A 15,007-nucleotide genomic window follows, 5' to 3' on the forward strand; every position below is an offset into this window, starting at 1 on the left:
GTTTATGAATCTTTTCTCCCATTCTGTAGGTTGTCTCTACTCTGTTGATAGTTTCTTTTGCTGTGCAGAAGCTCTTTAGTTTAATTAGGTCCCGCTTGGTTTTCCTTTTTGTTGCAATTGTTGTTGATGCTTCCTGTTTTTTGTAAGTAACATTTTATTGGACCACAGCCACACTCATTTTATGCTGTAATCATGGAGCCGAGGAGTTGCAACAGAGGTCCTATGGCCTGAAAGCCAAAATTGCATACTCTTGCCATTAAAAAAAAAAAAAAAAAAGGCTGGGCGCGGTGGGTCACGCCTGTAATCCCAGCACTTTGGGAGGCTGAGACGGGCAGATCACCTGAGGTCAGGAGTTTGAGACCAGCCTGGCCAACATGGAGAAACCTTGTCTCTCCTAAAGGTACAAAATTAGCCAGGCGTGGTGGCACATGCCTGTAATCCCAGCTACTCGGGAGGCTGAGGCAGGAGAATCACTTGAACCCGGGAGGCGGAGGTTGCAGTAAGCCAAGATTTTGCCACTGCACTCCAGCCTGGGTGACAGAGTGAGACTCCGTCTCAAAAAAAAAAAAAAAAAAAAATTAACCAGGTGTAGCACATGCCTGTAATCCCAGCTACTCGAAAGGCTGGGGCTGGAGGATCACTTGAGCCCAGGATTTCGAGGCTGCAGTGAGCTGTGATTGTGCCACTACACTCCAGCCTAGGTGACAGAGCAAGACCCTGTCTCAAAAAATAAAATAAAATAAAAAATATGTAATTTGTAAATGGTTCTCCAGTACTAAAATGCTAATAAGCCTATATCTAATTTAGAAGACCATTAACCTTACCCATTTAAATCTGGCCCTGTCTAGGGTTGATTTTCATGTTTAAAGATTATACGTACATTTAAGAGCATGTTGTAATCAAGTATTTTGAAAACAAGTGACCTGTTATCTTTGAAGATACTGCTGCCAAATAGTAACTTGCAAATGCGTTTATTTACTTGTTCTATATTGGGGTAAAGGGATATTTATAGGTGAAAGGTCATAAAATTTGGAGCTTGTTAGAAAGGTGCGTGAACACCTCATGTAGGTTTGATTGGTAAGACTTTCTTGGATATTCTCCAAGTCTTGAGGCGTATCTCAACTGTCAGTAAGGAATGAGTTATGTCTATTATCCAAGGCAACATGGTTATTTCTGCCCATTTTGTTTCCGCAGGCAGCCCACGGAGGACAGGCATCTCTAATGAAAATATCCGATAGCACCTTGAAGACTGTGCCAACCACCTCACAGCTCTCAAAGCCTGGAACCACAATGCTGAGAGTAGCAGGAGGGGTTATCACAACTGCCACTTCTCCAGCTGTGGCCCTCTCAGCAAATGGTCCTGCACAACAGGTGAGAAATAGCATGTCAGTAGAGAATCCTAATGAGACATGAAAGTGGTGTAGATACAAGGAAGATGTCCAGCAGGCATACCAGTGGACCTTTTAAAAATACTCAACTATTGCTTTTTTTTTTTTTAAAGAAATATTCACATACCATAAAAGTCCCCATTTTGTATATACAGTTCAGTAGTGCTTGTCATTCACATGGTTGTGCAACTGTGATTACCATCATCTAATCCCAGAACATTTTATCATCCCAGAAAGAAGCCCAATACCCATCAGCAGTCACTCCCATTCCACCCTTCTGTAGTTCTAGGCGACCGCTGACCTACTTTCTTTGGATTTGCCTATTTTAGACATTTCATATAAAGGGAGTCATATAACATGTCCTTTTGGGTCTGCTTCTGATGCTTAGCATTACTTTGCAGAGTTCATCCACGTTGTGGCTTGCATCAGTACTCCTTTTCATGGCTGGATAATACTCAGTTTGATGGATATACCATATTTTGTTTATCCATTCATCAGTTCATGGGCACTTGGATTATTTTCTACTTTTTGACTGTTGTGAATAATGCTGCAGTGAATATTTGTGTACCGGTTTTTGTATAAACACGTTTTTATTTCTCTTGGCTGTATACCTAGGGATGGAATTGCTGGATTATATGGTAACTTTTTTTTTGTTTTTTGAGATGGAGTCTCGCTCTCTCGCCAGGCTGGAGTGCAGTGGCGAGATCTCAGCTCACTGCAACCTCCATCTCCGGGGTTCAAGCGATTCCCTTGCCTCAGCCTTCCAAGTAGCTGGGACTACAGGCACGCACCACCACGTCCGGCTAATTTTTTGTATTTTAGTAGAGATGGAGTTTCACCATGTTGGCCAGAATGGTCTCAATCTCCTGACCTCGTGATCCACCTGCCTCAGTCTCCCAAAGTGCTGGCGTTACAGGCATGAGCCACTGCGCCCGGCCTATGGTAACTCTTTTTAACATTGTGAGGAACTGCTAAACTGTTTTCCCAAGTGGCTACATCATTTTAGATTCCCACTAGCAATATACAAGGGTTCCAGTTTTTCCACAACTCACCCAAACTTGTTCTTGTCCTTTTTTTTTTATTATAGCTATTGTAGTGGGTATAAACTAGTATCTCAATGTGGTTTTGATTTGCAATTCCCTGATAGTTAATGATATTGAGCATCTTTTCATGTATTTATTGGCTATTTGTATATCTTTTATCCATTTACATCCTTTGCCCATTTTTTAGTTGGTTGTCTTTTAATCATTGAAGTGTAGGAGTACTTTATATATTCTAGATATGTCTCTTACCAGATTTGCAAAAATTTTCTCGCACTCTGAGCTGTCTTTTTACTTTCTTGATAGTATTGAACCACAAAAGTTTTAAATTTTGGTTTTCATTCCTTTTTAAAATTTTTAAATTAGGCTGGGCGCAGTGGCTCATGCCTGTAATCCCAGCACTTTGGGAGGCTGAGGAGGGTGGATCACGAGGTCAGGAGATCAAACCATCCTGGCTAACAAGGTGAAACCCCCGTCTCTACTAAAAATACAAAAAAAAAAATTAGCCGGGCATGGTGACGGGCGCCTGTAGTCCCAGCTACTCAGGAGGCTGAGGCAGGAGAATGGCATGAATCCAGGAGGCAGAGCTTGCAGTGAGCCGAGATTGCGCCACTCCACTCCAACCTGGACAGCAGAGCGAGATTCCATCTCAAAAAAAAAAAAATTAAATTATTATGGGTACATAATCAATGTGGATATTCACAGAGTACATGTGATGTTTTGATGCAGGCATACAATGCGTAATAACCGCATCAGGGTAATTGGGGTATCTGTCACCCTAAGCATTTATCTTTTTTTTAAACCAATTGTACTCTTTGTGACTATAAAATATATAAGAAATTATTGTGAATTTTTGATCACCCTGTTGTGCTATCAAATACTACATCTTACTCATCCCTTCTAACTATTTTTGTACCCATTAACCATCCCCACTCCCTCCCTCCCTGCTGCTGGCCTTCCCACCTTCTGGTAACCATCATTCTTCTCTCTGTCTTCATGGGTTCAGTTGTTTTAATTGTTAGCTCCCACATGAGTGAGAACGTGTGAAATGTGTCTTTCTGTGCCTGGCTTATTTCACTTAACATAATGTCCTCCGGTTCTATCCATGTTGCAAATGACAGGATTTCATTCTTTCTTATAACGGAATAATATTGTATTGTGTGTATGTACCACATTTTCTTTATCGTTCACCTGGTGATGGACACTTAGGTTGATTCCAAGTCTTGGCTATTGTGAATAGTGCTGTAATAAACATGGGAGTGCAGACGTCTCCTCGTATACTCATTTCCTTTGTTTTGGGTATATACCTAGCAGTGGGATGTGGAGCATATGGTAGTTCTATTTTCAGTTTTCTGAGGACCCTCTATACTGCTCTCCATCATGATTGTACTAACTTACATTCCCACCAGCAGTGTACGAGGGTTCCCTCTTCTCCACATCCTCGCCAGCCTTTTGGATGAGAGCCATTTTAACTGGGTGGGATGCTTTCTCATTGTAGTTTTGATTTGTGTTTCTCTGACAATTAATGACATTGGGCATTTTTTTTATATGCCCGTTGGGCCATTTATGTGTCTTCTTTTGAGAAATGTGTGTTCAGATCTTTTGCCCATTTTCAAATGAGATTGTTTGGCTTTTTTCTGTAGAGTTGTTTGAGCTTCTTCTATATTCTGATTATTAATCGCTTGTCAGATGTGTATGTAGTTTGCCAGTATTTCCTCCCATTCTGTGGGTTGTCTCTTTGTTGATTGTTTTCTTTGCTGTGCAGAAGCTTTTTAACTTGATGTGATCCCATTTATACATTTTTGTTTTGGTTGCCTGTGCTTTTGAGGTACTACTCAGGAAATCTTTGCCCAAACCAATGTCCTGGAGAGTTTCCCTGATGTTTTCTTGTAGTAGTTTCATAGTTTGATGTCTTAGATTTAACTCTTTAATCCATTTTGATTGCATGGTGAGAGTTAGGGGTCTAGTTTCATTCTTCTGCATAAAGATATCCAGTTTTCCCAGCACAAGTCTTTAATAAAGTCCCAACTTACCTATTTTTCTTTTATTGCTTTTTCTTTTGATGTCACATCTGAGAAACCATTGCCTAATCCAAAGCCACAAAATTCAAGCCTATGTTTTCTTCTAAGTTTTATGCATTTAGCTCTTATATTTAGGTTTCAGATTCATTCGAGTTAATTTTTTTTTTTTTTTTTTTTTTGAGACAGAGTCTCGCTCTGTCACCCAGGCTGGAGTGCAGTGGCGTGATCTTGGCTCACTGCAACCTCCACCTCCTGGATTCAAGCAATTCTCCTGCCTCAGCCTCCTGAGTAGCTGAGACTACAGGCACCCACCACCACGCCCAGCTAATTTTTTTTTTTTTTTTGTATTTTTAGTAGAGATGAGGTTTCACCATGTTAGCCATGATGGTCTTGCTCTCCTGACCTTGTGATCCACCCGCTTTGGCCTCCCAAAGTGCTGGGATTACAGGCATGAGCCACCACGCCTGGCCGCTCGAGTTAATTTTTGTACATGGTGTGAGGTAGACAGCAAACTTTATTCTTTTTTATGTAAATATCCAGTTGGCCTAGAAACATTTGTTGAAAAACCATCTCTCAATCGTCTTGGAAGCCCACAGACTTGAATGATGTAGCTTGACTTCTCAAGCTTCATCTCCTGCAGCTGCTGCTTCTCCTGTGCCTCTTCACGAGTGATACCACTCTGCTTTGCAGCTTCTTGAACATACAGTGTTCTTTCATGCCTCACCAACTTCCTACATACTCTGCCAAGAAACACTGTCATCTCTCCCTTTCTCTGTCTTAAATCTGGAAGATTCCTCTAAAGTGCCTAATGTTTTACCTGAAGCTTTTTCCTGTACCCTCCTGTTTCTATTCCTAGACAGAAGCAGTGCCTTTCTTCTTGGTTGTGTTGGTGACATTTGCCTGTGCTTGCCATAGCATCATCATACTTAGATGACTGTTTCCTTGGTTGCTTTTATCTCAGAGCCTGAGCACTTAACCATTATGCCGGCCATATAGTAGATGTTTGTTGAATGAAGTGACAGACTTTAAAACATTGTCATGTGTTCTTAATAAAGCTCATTTTTAGTCCATGTGTATATTCTGAGAATATGTCCTCCTAGTTTTTTGGTGATGAAGTTGCCTTTATAAAGGGATATAATAGGTGGTGAATTTTAAAAATATGATGACCCTATGATACTTCCTTGTCTTAAATTTTTTAAATTTTCTTGGTCTGTGAAATGTAAAAGTATAGGAACCACTGAACTAGAGAAGTAATCTTTTTTAAATGGTATGGCATTTACTAAGTAGTCACTGACACCTAATAGATGATATTTAGTGTGTGTGCTGTGTGGCCATCACCGCTCTCAGTCAGTCACTCTGCTTTCTTCCTGAACTGTGTTGTTTCTGGCCCCATGGGTGAGCAGTCTGAGGGAATGGCTTCCGTGTCTTCATCTACGGTCAGTTCTGTAACGAAAACTTCTGGGCAGCCACAAGTGTGTGTGAGCCAGGCCACCGTGGGAACCTGCAAGGCTGCCACCCCCACCGTTGTCAGCGCCACGTCCCTGGTGCCCACACCAAACCCCATCTCTGGGAAAGCCACGGTATCTGGTGAGTTGCATTGTGATATAATTTCTCTCTCTTTTCTCTCATAGGGCTAGAATATTTTTGGAGGATCTTTTTTGTTTGTTTGTTTGAGATAGCATCGCACTCTGTCACCCAAGCTAGAGTGCAATATCACAGTCTCGACTCACTGCAGCCTCTGCCTTCCAGGCTCAAGCCATCCTCCCACCTCAGCCTGTTGAGTATCTGGGACCACAGGCACATGTCACCACACCCAGCTAATTTTTTGTGTTTTTGGTAGAGATGGGGTTTCACCATGTTGCCCAGGCTGGTCTCGAACTCCTGAGCTCAAGCGATCCACCCACCTCAGCTTCCCAAAGTGCTGGGATTACAGGCGTGAGCCACTGTGCCCAGCTATTTTTTGGAGGGTCTTAAGCAATATTTTGTATGGTAAATTGTTAAAAGTAATTAACCCAGCAGCATTTTCTGAACAGCTGCTTTTTTAGATGAATTATTTTTGTTTAAAAATCTACATATCAGATTTTGTCTGAGACTTTAAATTATCATTTGAAAGTTACTATTTGAATTTTTGAATGATATAATAAACCCTTAGCCACACAGAACCCTACTGGGTATTTTAGCTTTTTTTATAACATAATTTTGTGGAGAGCCAAGAGTTTGCTTTCCTTAAAGTACTAATTTCTTTTTTCCTATAATCAGTGTTGAATAGAATTCACTGTAAAATGTATACCTTTTTTTGCTTTCATAAACAAAGTATATAAAATATATCTTAGCCTTGATGACTCCAAGTCATAATTTTTAACATTAATTATTATCTTGGCTAGTGTTAGAGTGATAGGCTGGAGATCCAGTAAGAGCTATGCTGTCTTTGTGCCTGCACTAGAGGGCCTCAGAAAAGTGTACCTTTTGTTTCTGAGTAACAGAGAGCACACATCCTGAAACCAGATTGCCTTAGTTGAAGTGATTTGCTTCAGTTTCTCAGCTGTAAATGAGATTGATAATAATACCTACTTAATAAGGTTGAGAGGTTTAAATGAGTTTGTAATATATCAGTGCTTAGAGTACTGTCTGGTGTGTAGTGGCCATTATATAAACAGTTGCCACTGCCATTATCATGTGTGATCATTTTTGTTGTTAGTCCATAATCCTTTATCTGCAATTCTAAAATCCCAAAAGCTGTGAAAACCAAAGATTTTATTATTTTTTTAAATTTTACTTTAAGTTCTGGGATACATGTGCAGAACGTCCAGGTTCGTTACCTAAGTATACATGTGCCATGGTGGTTTGCTGCACCTGTCAACCCATCATCTAGGTTTTAAGCCCCACATGCATTACGTATTTGTCCTAATGCTCTCCCTCCCCTTTCCCCCCATCCCGCAACAGGCCACGGTGTGTGATGTTCCCCTGTCTGTGTCCATGTGTTCTCATTGTTCAATTCCCACTTACGAGTGAGAACATGTGGTGTTTGGTTTTCTGTTCCTGTGTTCGTTTGCTGATGAGAATGATGGCTTCCAGCTTCATCCATATCCCTGCAAAGGACACGAACTCATTCTTTTCTATGGCTGCAAGATTATATTATATTGTATTATTATTATTTTTTTGACGGAGTCTTGCTCTGTCGCCCACGCTGGAGTGCAGTGGCATGATCTTGACTCATTGCAACCTCTGCCTCCCGGGTTCAAGCGATTCTCCTGCCTCAGCTTCCCGATTACAGGCACCCGCCATCGTGCCTGGCTAATTTTTGTAGAGACATAGTTTTACCATGTTGGCCAGGCTGGTCTTGAACTCCTGACCTCAGGTGATCTGCCTGCCTCGGCCTCCCAAAGTGCTGGGATTACAGGCATGAGCCACCACCATGCTTGGCCAGAGATTTTATTTTTTATAACTAATTTTAGGGCACAATTTGACCTCCATTGACAGCCTGTTTGTATTACTTAATGTGAATATTTGTGTGTTTTGCCATAGAATATTGATGTGTTTGATTACATCATACTGTCTCAGCTGCCAGGAAGCTAATATAATATATGGCTTTGCTTCTCAAACTTGAAAGATCAGTTTTGTTTTTGTTTTTCTATAATCTGGTATAGATACTTCTGTAAAATATAATAAAAATGTCGCAGCACTATCGAACTGTTAAAGTTTCTAAATACTGTATTATCTTGTTTCAGATTGATACCAACCAGCATATGGCTGGCACTGGTCTACCGGAAAAACTGAATATCACCGAGATACACACACACACGCATGCACACACGCGTGCAGACACACCCCTTACTACCTTTGGATAAGAGGCTGTGGATGTTGTTGTCATTACTATTATTGCTTCATTCATATGTAGCTCCACACCAAGCCCCTTGTGTCTTGTTGTTTGGATAGAGAACAAAAAATTAAGGCTGATTATATTTTTCTCTTGATTTCTACCTCCCTGTTAAAATTGGCCAACTTCTAGTATAGGGAGTGCTTGTTCTCTACTAACTGAGTGTTTTATTTGAGGCCATGTGTTGGATACTGGAGTAGAAATTGTAGAAATAAAAGGAATTATTATAATAATGAATACCCTTCCCTTGTCTCTTTTCTGATCATGTTTTTGGCGTGCAGTAGATGAAGTCTCCCTGCTGTAAGTTCTAGTTTCCTAAGATGCTGCTGATGGAACTTTCTGTATCACATTTTCTTTCTTTCTTTCTTTTTTTTTTTTTGAGATGGAATTTTGTTCTTGTCGCCCAGGCTGGAGTGCAGTGGAACAATCTTGGCTCACTGCGACCTCTGCCTCCCGAGTTCCAGCGATTCTCCTGCCTCAGCCTCTTAAGTAGCTGGGATTACAGGCATGTGCCACCACATCCCACTAATTTTTGTATTTTTAGTAGAGATGGGGTTTCACTATGTTGACCAGGCTGGTCTCGAACTCCCAACCTCAGGTGATCCGCCCGCCTCGGCCTCCCAAAGTGCTAGGATTACAGGCGTGAGCCACCACATCCAGCCCACATTTTCATAAAAGGATCAAACTATTTCCTACTTAAAACCAGCAGTTTTTCAATTAAGTTTTTTTTTGTGCATCGTAAACTGCATTAAACAAGGTCTCATTGGGACAGAAGCTGTGTGAGCGAGGGAGAGAGCTTAAGGAGATTCCATCAGAGCACGCAGGGCCTGTGTGGGGTGTTGGAACTTTGACTCTGGGGGAAGCCACTGGAGGGTTGTAAGCTAAGGTGGAATATGATCTGCCTTACCTTTTAAGAGGATCATTGGTGCAGTATTGACAGTACTTTCTGGGGCACAAGGTGGAAGCAGGGAATGGACGAGGAAGTAGACGCTAAGAAAGAAAATTTGATGATGTATCAGGGAACTCTGGCCAGACAAGGATTTTTCCCAGAAGTGCAGGGCATGAACTGCCAATTTCAAAAGGCACAGTGTAAAGAAATTGAAAATTTCAGAAATTACATTATCATTGAGCTTCTCAGTGGCAGTGCTAGAAGCTAGCATACTGCTGCTTTTCAAAATGCAAGAACATTATTTTCAGTCTAGAATTCTCTAGTCAAGGAGATCATTACAGAGTGAGGGTAGAACTATTTCTGACAAAGTTTGAAATGTATTTCCTGTGTACCTTCTCCAAAGACATTCCTAAAATATGGGATGGGGTTATGTCCCAGTCAGCTGTTGTAAGGTGAAAATGTTCTAAGTGGAAAAAATGCATGACCGGCCGGGGGCTGTGGCTTGCTGCCACTGCCCAGCATCACGAGAGAGGTACAGTTTCTACTGAGTGCCTGTCGCTTTCATACCGTGCCAAAGTCAAAAACTCCAGAGTCAACCATTGTAAGGGAACATCTGTATAGGGAAGAAAGGGTATATAAGTGCCTTAAAGGGGGCACTTTTTAAGGCATTTATACCTTTTCTGGGCCCTATCTAGGGGCTAGATTTGACTTTGACTTTGGGGGAAGCCACTGAAGACTCCACCTAGGGGTCGGGTGCGGTGGCTCACAACTGTAATCCCAGCAGTTTGGGAGGCCAAGGCAGGCAGATCACTTGAGCTTGGGAGTTTGAGACAAGCCTGGGCAATGTGGCAAGACCCCATTTCTTAAAAAAAAAAAATTAGCTGGGCATGGTAGTTGTGCCTGTAGACCCAGCTACTCGGGAGGCTGAGATGGGAGGATCACTTGACCCTGGGCGGTCGAGGTTGCAGTGAGCCATGATTGCTCGCATCACTGCACTCCAGCCTGGGTGAAAGAGCAAGACACTGTCTCAAAAAAAAAAAAAAAAACCATCTACCCTAATAGTAAATCAGTAGGTAAAATTGAAAATTGATGAATCAAGGCCTACAGTGTATACATTCCTTTTTAAATTATTTTTATTTTATTTTTAGAGCAGAGTCTTGCTCTGTTACCCAGGCTGGAGTGCAGGGGCGTGATCATAGCTCATTGTAGCCTTTGAACTCCTGGGCTCAGGCTGTCCTCCCGCCTCAGCCTCCCTAATGGCTGGTACTACAGGGGCATGCCACCACATGGGACTAATTTTTTTTTGTTTTTTTCTTAGAGACGGAGTCTTGCTTTGTTGCCAAGGCTGGTCTCAAACTCCTGGCCTCAACCAGTCCTCCCTTCTTGGCCTCCCAAAGTGCTGGGGTTACAGGTGTAAGCTGCTGCACCTGGCCCTACACATTCTTTTACATATACTGAGATAAACATTAATAAAAAGAACCGAAAGGGATTAAAGTGGATACCAGTAGGGAACTAGATGAAAATAGGGAGGTGGAATGGGGGTTGGCTATGTAGTTATAAGCCTTATAGTACTTTTTAACTTTTCAGCTGATGAGCATGCATAAAAATACAGGAACTTCAGATCATTGTTAAACTCCTCAAGATCATGTCTCAGGAAGTATTACTACCTGACTGATTTAACGCTCTTCTATTCCAAAGAAAGATTTTGTTTATTTAAGGCCTTGTTCTAGAAAGTAAAATTTAAGATTATTCCTTTCCTTAGCTCAGACCAGCTGCTTTCCGGTGCCTTAAAGTATCTTTAGCTCATGATGCTGGTGTTTTTTTTTTGAGATGGAGTTCCGCTCTTGTTGCCCAGGCTGGAGTGCAATGGCGTGATCTCGGCTCACTGAAACCTCCGCCTCCCGAGTTCAAGTGATTTTACTGCCTCAGCCTCCCAAGTAGCTTGAATAACAGGCACCTGCCACCATGCCCGGCTATTGTTTTTGTATTTTTAGTAGAGACAGGGTTTCACCATGTTGGCCAGGCTGGTCTCAAACTCCTGACCTCAGGTGATCCACCTGCCTCAGCCTCCCAAAGTGCTGGGATTACAGGCGTGGGCCACCGTGCCCGGCCACTGTTTTTAAGTAGTTCTTAAATCGTGTCTGTATTGTTTGTGCCTTGCATGCTCCTTCACAGTAAAGGCCCTTCGTGATTTTTTAAATGGCCCTCTGAATGCCTAGAACAGTTTTACGTGGAAATGGGAATATAGAAATCACCTTTAAGATAAAATGAGAGAAGGTGATCCTTTCTAAAACGATAGAGAACATCTGATGTTTGAAAAACGGGCTACTGCACAGAGCTAGGAAACGATGAGGTGTGGTGTGTAGACAGATGGACATACTAGATACGTAGGGACAGTGGGAAGGAGATGCGCATACATTGGGACCAGATTAAAATGGACCCTGAATGCTTGAAGCTAATTTTGGAAATATGTTTTAGGCAGTCAGGAGCCAGCATAGGTTTTTAAGTAGGAGAATGACAATGTTTCACATGAAAACATGGAATTTTATATCCAAAGCTATGTACAAAATCCAAAATTTTGTACACATAAGAGCTATGTGCAAAATAAATTGTCATAGAAAACAAACACGGAAGAGTACTGTCTGAAAACATTAGTATTGATTTTCTCTGTGGTAGGACTTTGGGTGACTTTTTATCCTTTTTACTAGCAAAAATGTGTTACTTCGTGGTTGTGGGACTAGGATACTTTCAATCATTATGGCCAGGCACAGTGGTTCACATCTATAATCCCAGTGCTGGCCAGGCGCGGTAGCTCACGCCTGTAATCCCAGCACTTTGGGAGGCCTAGGTGAGTGGATCACTTGAGGTTAGGAGTTCAAGACCAGCCTGGCCAACATGGCGAAACACTGTCTCTACTAAAAATACAAAAATTAGCTGGGCGTGGTGGCATGCGCCTGTAATCCCAGCGACTCGGGAGGCCTAGGCAGGAGAATCGCTTGAACCTGGGAGATGGAGGTTGCAGTGAGCCGAGATGGCGCCATTGCACTCCAGCCTGGGTGACAGAGCCAGATCCAACTCCAAAAAAGAAAGAATCCCAGTGCTTTGGGAGGCCATGGTGGGAGGATCGCTCGAGGCCAGGAGTTTCAAGACCAGCCTGGGCAACAAAGCAAGACCCCATCTCTACAAAAACAAATTAAAAATTAGCTGTGTGTCATGGTATGCCTGTATACAGTCCCAGCCACTCTGGAAGCTGAGACAGGAGGATCACTTGAGCCCAGGAGTCAAGGTTACAATGAGCTATGATCGTACCACTGCACTTTTCAACCTGGGCGACAGCCTGTCTCTAACAATATAAATAAATAAATAAATAAATAAATAAATAAATAGGGGCCGGGCACCGTGGCTCATGTCTGTAATCCCAGCACTTTGGGAGGCCGAGGCAGGAAAATCGCTTGAACCTGGGAGGCAGAGGTTGCAGTAAGCCGAGATCGCGTCAGCCTGGGCGACAGAGTGAAACTCCATCTAAAAAAGTAAATAAATAATTATTGTCATGCCGATGTTTTATTGTGAAATCTGCAGCATCTGTTGTCTCCTGCTTCTCGCTCTTTTTTACTAGAAGGTTAAATGTCCTGGGAACTTCCTCTGTGACAAAATATGGGTGGCACAGAGGATAAGAGACTTCCCCGAAGCACCTGACCTTCAGCTTGGCCTTATCTTCCAATTTGTTCTAGGACTGTTAAAGATTCACTCCAGTCAGTCCAGTCCCCAGCAGGCCGTCCTGACGATTCCCAGCCAGCTCAAACCACTCAGCGTAAACACATCTGGAGGGGTGCAGACAATCCTGATGCCTGTGAATAAAGGTGAGTCCCTTGCCCACGGGCTGTCTGTCCTGTGGCCACCTCCACGTCTCCCCGCATTTACCAGGTGGTGACTGCTCTGCCCGTGTACAGCCACCCTTCAACTGTCAGGGTATTCCCAGCGCCTTGAACGCTAGGGCACCAACGCCAGGACTCAAAACCCAAATGTTCGTTGGCTTCTAAATAGCTGCCCTTATCTAGAGTTGAGGGGGAACATTTTAAGTGTTTATAAGAATTTACATTAATTGGATTGTTGTTTTCCTTTCCTTTTCTTTTGAGACAGAGTTTTGCTCTGTCACCAAGGCTGGAGTGCAGTGGCAAGATCTCGGCTCACTGCAACCTCCGCCTCCTGGGTTCAAGCGATTCTCATGCCTGAGCCTCCCGAGTAGCTGGGACTACAGGCGCATGCCACCATGCCTGGCTAATTTTTGTATTTTTAGTAAAGATGGGGTTTCACCATGTTGCCCAGGCTGGTCTTGAACTTCTGACCTCAGGCGATCCACCCGCCTCGGCCCCCCAAAGTGCTGGGATTACAGGTGTGAGCCACTGCGCCTGGTCTGTTTTGTTTTTTTCTTAGTTTAGTGACAGGCTCCCGTTTCTACAGTTGAAGATACATCTCAGTTACCCTCATACCTAATAATCGCCCACTATTTAAAAGGGACTTTGCAATTCCTGTTGTCCTCAAGTTGCCTTTGTGCTGTTAGTCTAATGTGGGGTTGTCACCTGGAAGTAGATCACCTTCACTAAAAATAATTTTTGTATTTGTTATATCCCTCCCTCCTTTTTTTCCTTTAGTGGTTCAGTCATTTTCTACCAGCAAGCCACCTGCCATTCTGCCTGTAGCTGCCCCAACTCCAGTTGTCCCCAGCTCTGCTCCAGCAGCTGTTGCAAAAGGTACGTAGGATCTCACAGAGTTCTTGTCCAGAAGTTTTGTTATTTATCTTTTTTGTTGTCGTTCACGTTCTCTCCTGATGTCCAGAAGTTTTATAAAAGCAGGACATTACCATAATCTGAATCTTTTGAATTTTCAGCATTTGCGAATCAGTCACTTGGCAAATATATCCTAAATGCTCATATGGTAGACTTAACATTGAGGGAAACACAGAGATGTATAAAGGATCATTTCTGCCCTTCAGTAATTTATAATCAGGTTGAAAACAATTGCTGTAGACAGCAAACAATCATTGATAAACACAAGACATTTGGCCAGGGAAATGACTGCTGAAATATTGCAGCTTGGGATGTCTGATCAGGGTTGGCAGGGGGTGTGGAGAAGGGCAAGACTTTGTACTGAGTATGGATTATAACCTGGACTTTAAAAGAGTAGAGGTTTTTTAGCTGTGGGGAGTCAAGGGGTATGCCAGATTAAGGGTACAGGAGAGACAAACACTCAGCTTCCCCTATGGGGAAGTGGCCAGTTAGAGGGACTCATTTGGGGAGTATAGTTGTGGTAAAGGAGGTTTAGGTAGGGGCCAGACTTCGGCGAGCTGGCAGTGGGAGACATTCCTGCCCACAAGAGTAGATCAGGTTAGCACGGATTAGAGCAACACGTGTGACATTGATAACATCAGTGTCCAAGCACAGGGGATCTGATTTTTGCTTTCTGCCGTATGTCTCAGAACACTAAGATAATGCTGAAAGTTGATAAACTAGCTGGAGAGATGATATTGAAAAGGTCCCAGTATTAGAACTTAGAACAAACCAGCATTGTACTTCAGAGCAGCATTGTTAAATCACATGTGTGGGGAGGGGGGTGAGGAATCTTACATAGCAGTGTGGGTGGCCCTTTAAGAAATATCTCAGGAGCCATTTTATTGCCCCCACCCTGTCATGAGGCTGGAGTTGTCCCCCCTGAGACCCAGGCTAACAGTTCTTCCCTTGTCTGATGACCCTGAGATGATAGGAGCCATCTCAGTCCCCTGGCTGTGTCCCCAC

The 15,007-nt window shown here is 42.9% G+C and overlaps 1 protein-coding gene across 13 annotated transcripts in view; it reads left to right on the forward strand.

Moving 5' to 3' along the window:
* Window positions 1–15,007, forward strand: part of YEATS2 (YEATS domain containing 2) — a 112,155-nt gene that overhangs the window by 84,882 nt on the left and 12,266 nt on the right. For 12 of the 13 annotated variants that reach the window (XR_008524093.2, XM_054553060.2, XM_063722363.1 and 9 more), the window contains 4 exons: window positions 1,195–1,371; window positions 5,853–6,036; window positions 12,947–13,075; window positions 13,868–13,966. Coding sequence is in view for 12 of the 13 variants with exons in the window: in XM_054553060.2 (XP_054409035.1) it covers window positions 1,195–1,371; window positions 5,853–6,036; window positions 12,947–13,075; window positions 13,868–13,966 (589 nt within the window). In the remaining variant the exon portion in view is untranslated. Of the gene's footprint in view, window positions 1–1,194; window positions 1,372–5,852; window positions 6,037–8,177; window positions 8,564–12,946; window positions 13,076–13,867; window positions 13,967–15,007 lie in introns of those variants that run through there. The other variant, XM_063722365.1, reaches the window with a different exon arrangement.

Source organism: Pongo abelii, chromosome 2, assembly GCF_028885655.2.
Source record: "Pongo abelii isolate AG06213 chromosome 2, NHGRI_mPonAbe1-v2.0_pri, whole genome shotgun sequence".
Lineage (NCBI taxonomy): Eukaryota > Metazoa > Chordata > Mammalia > Primates > Hominidae > Pongo > Pongo abelii.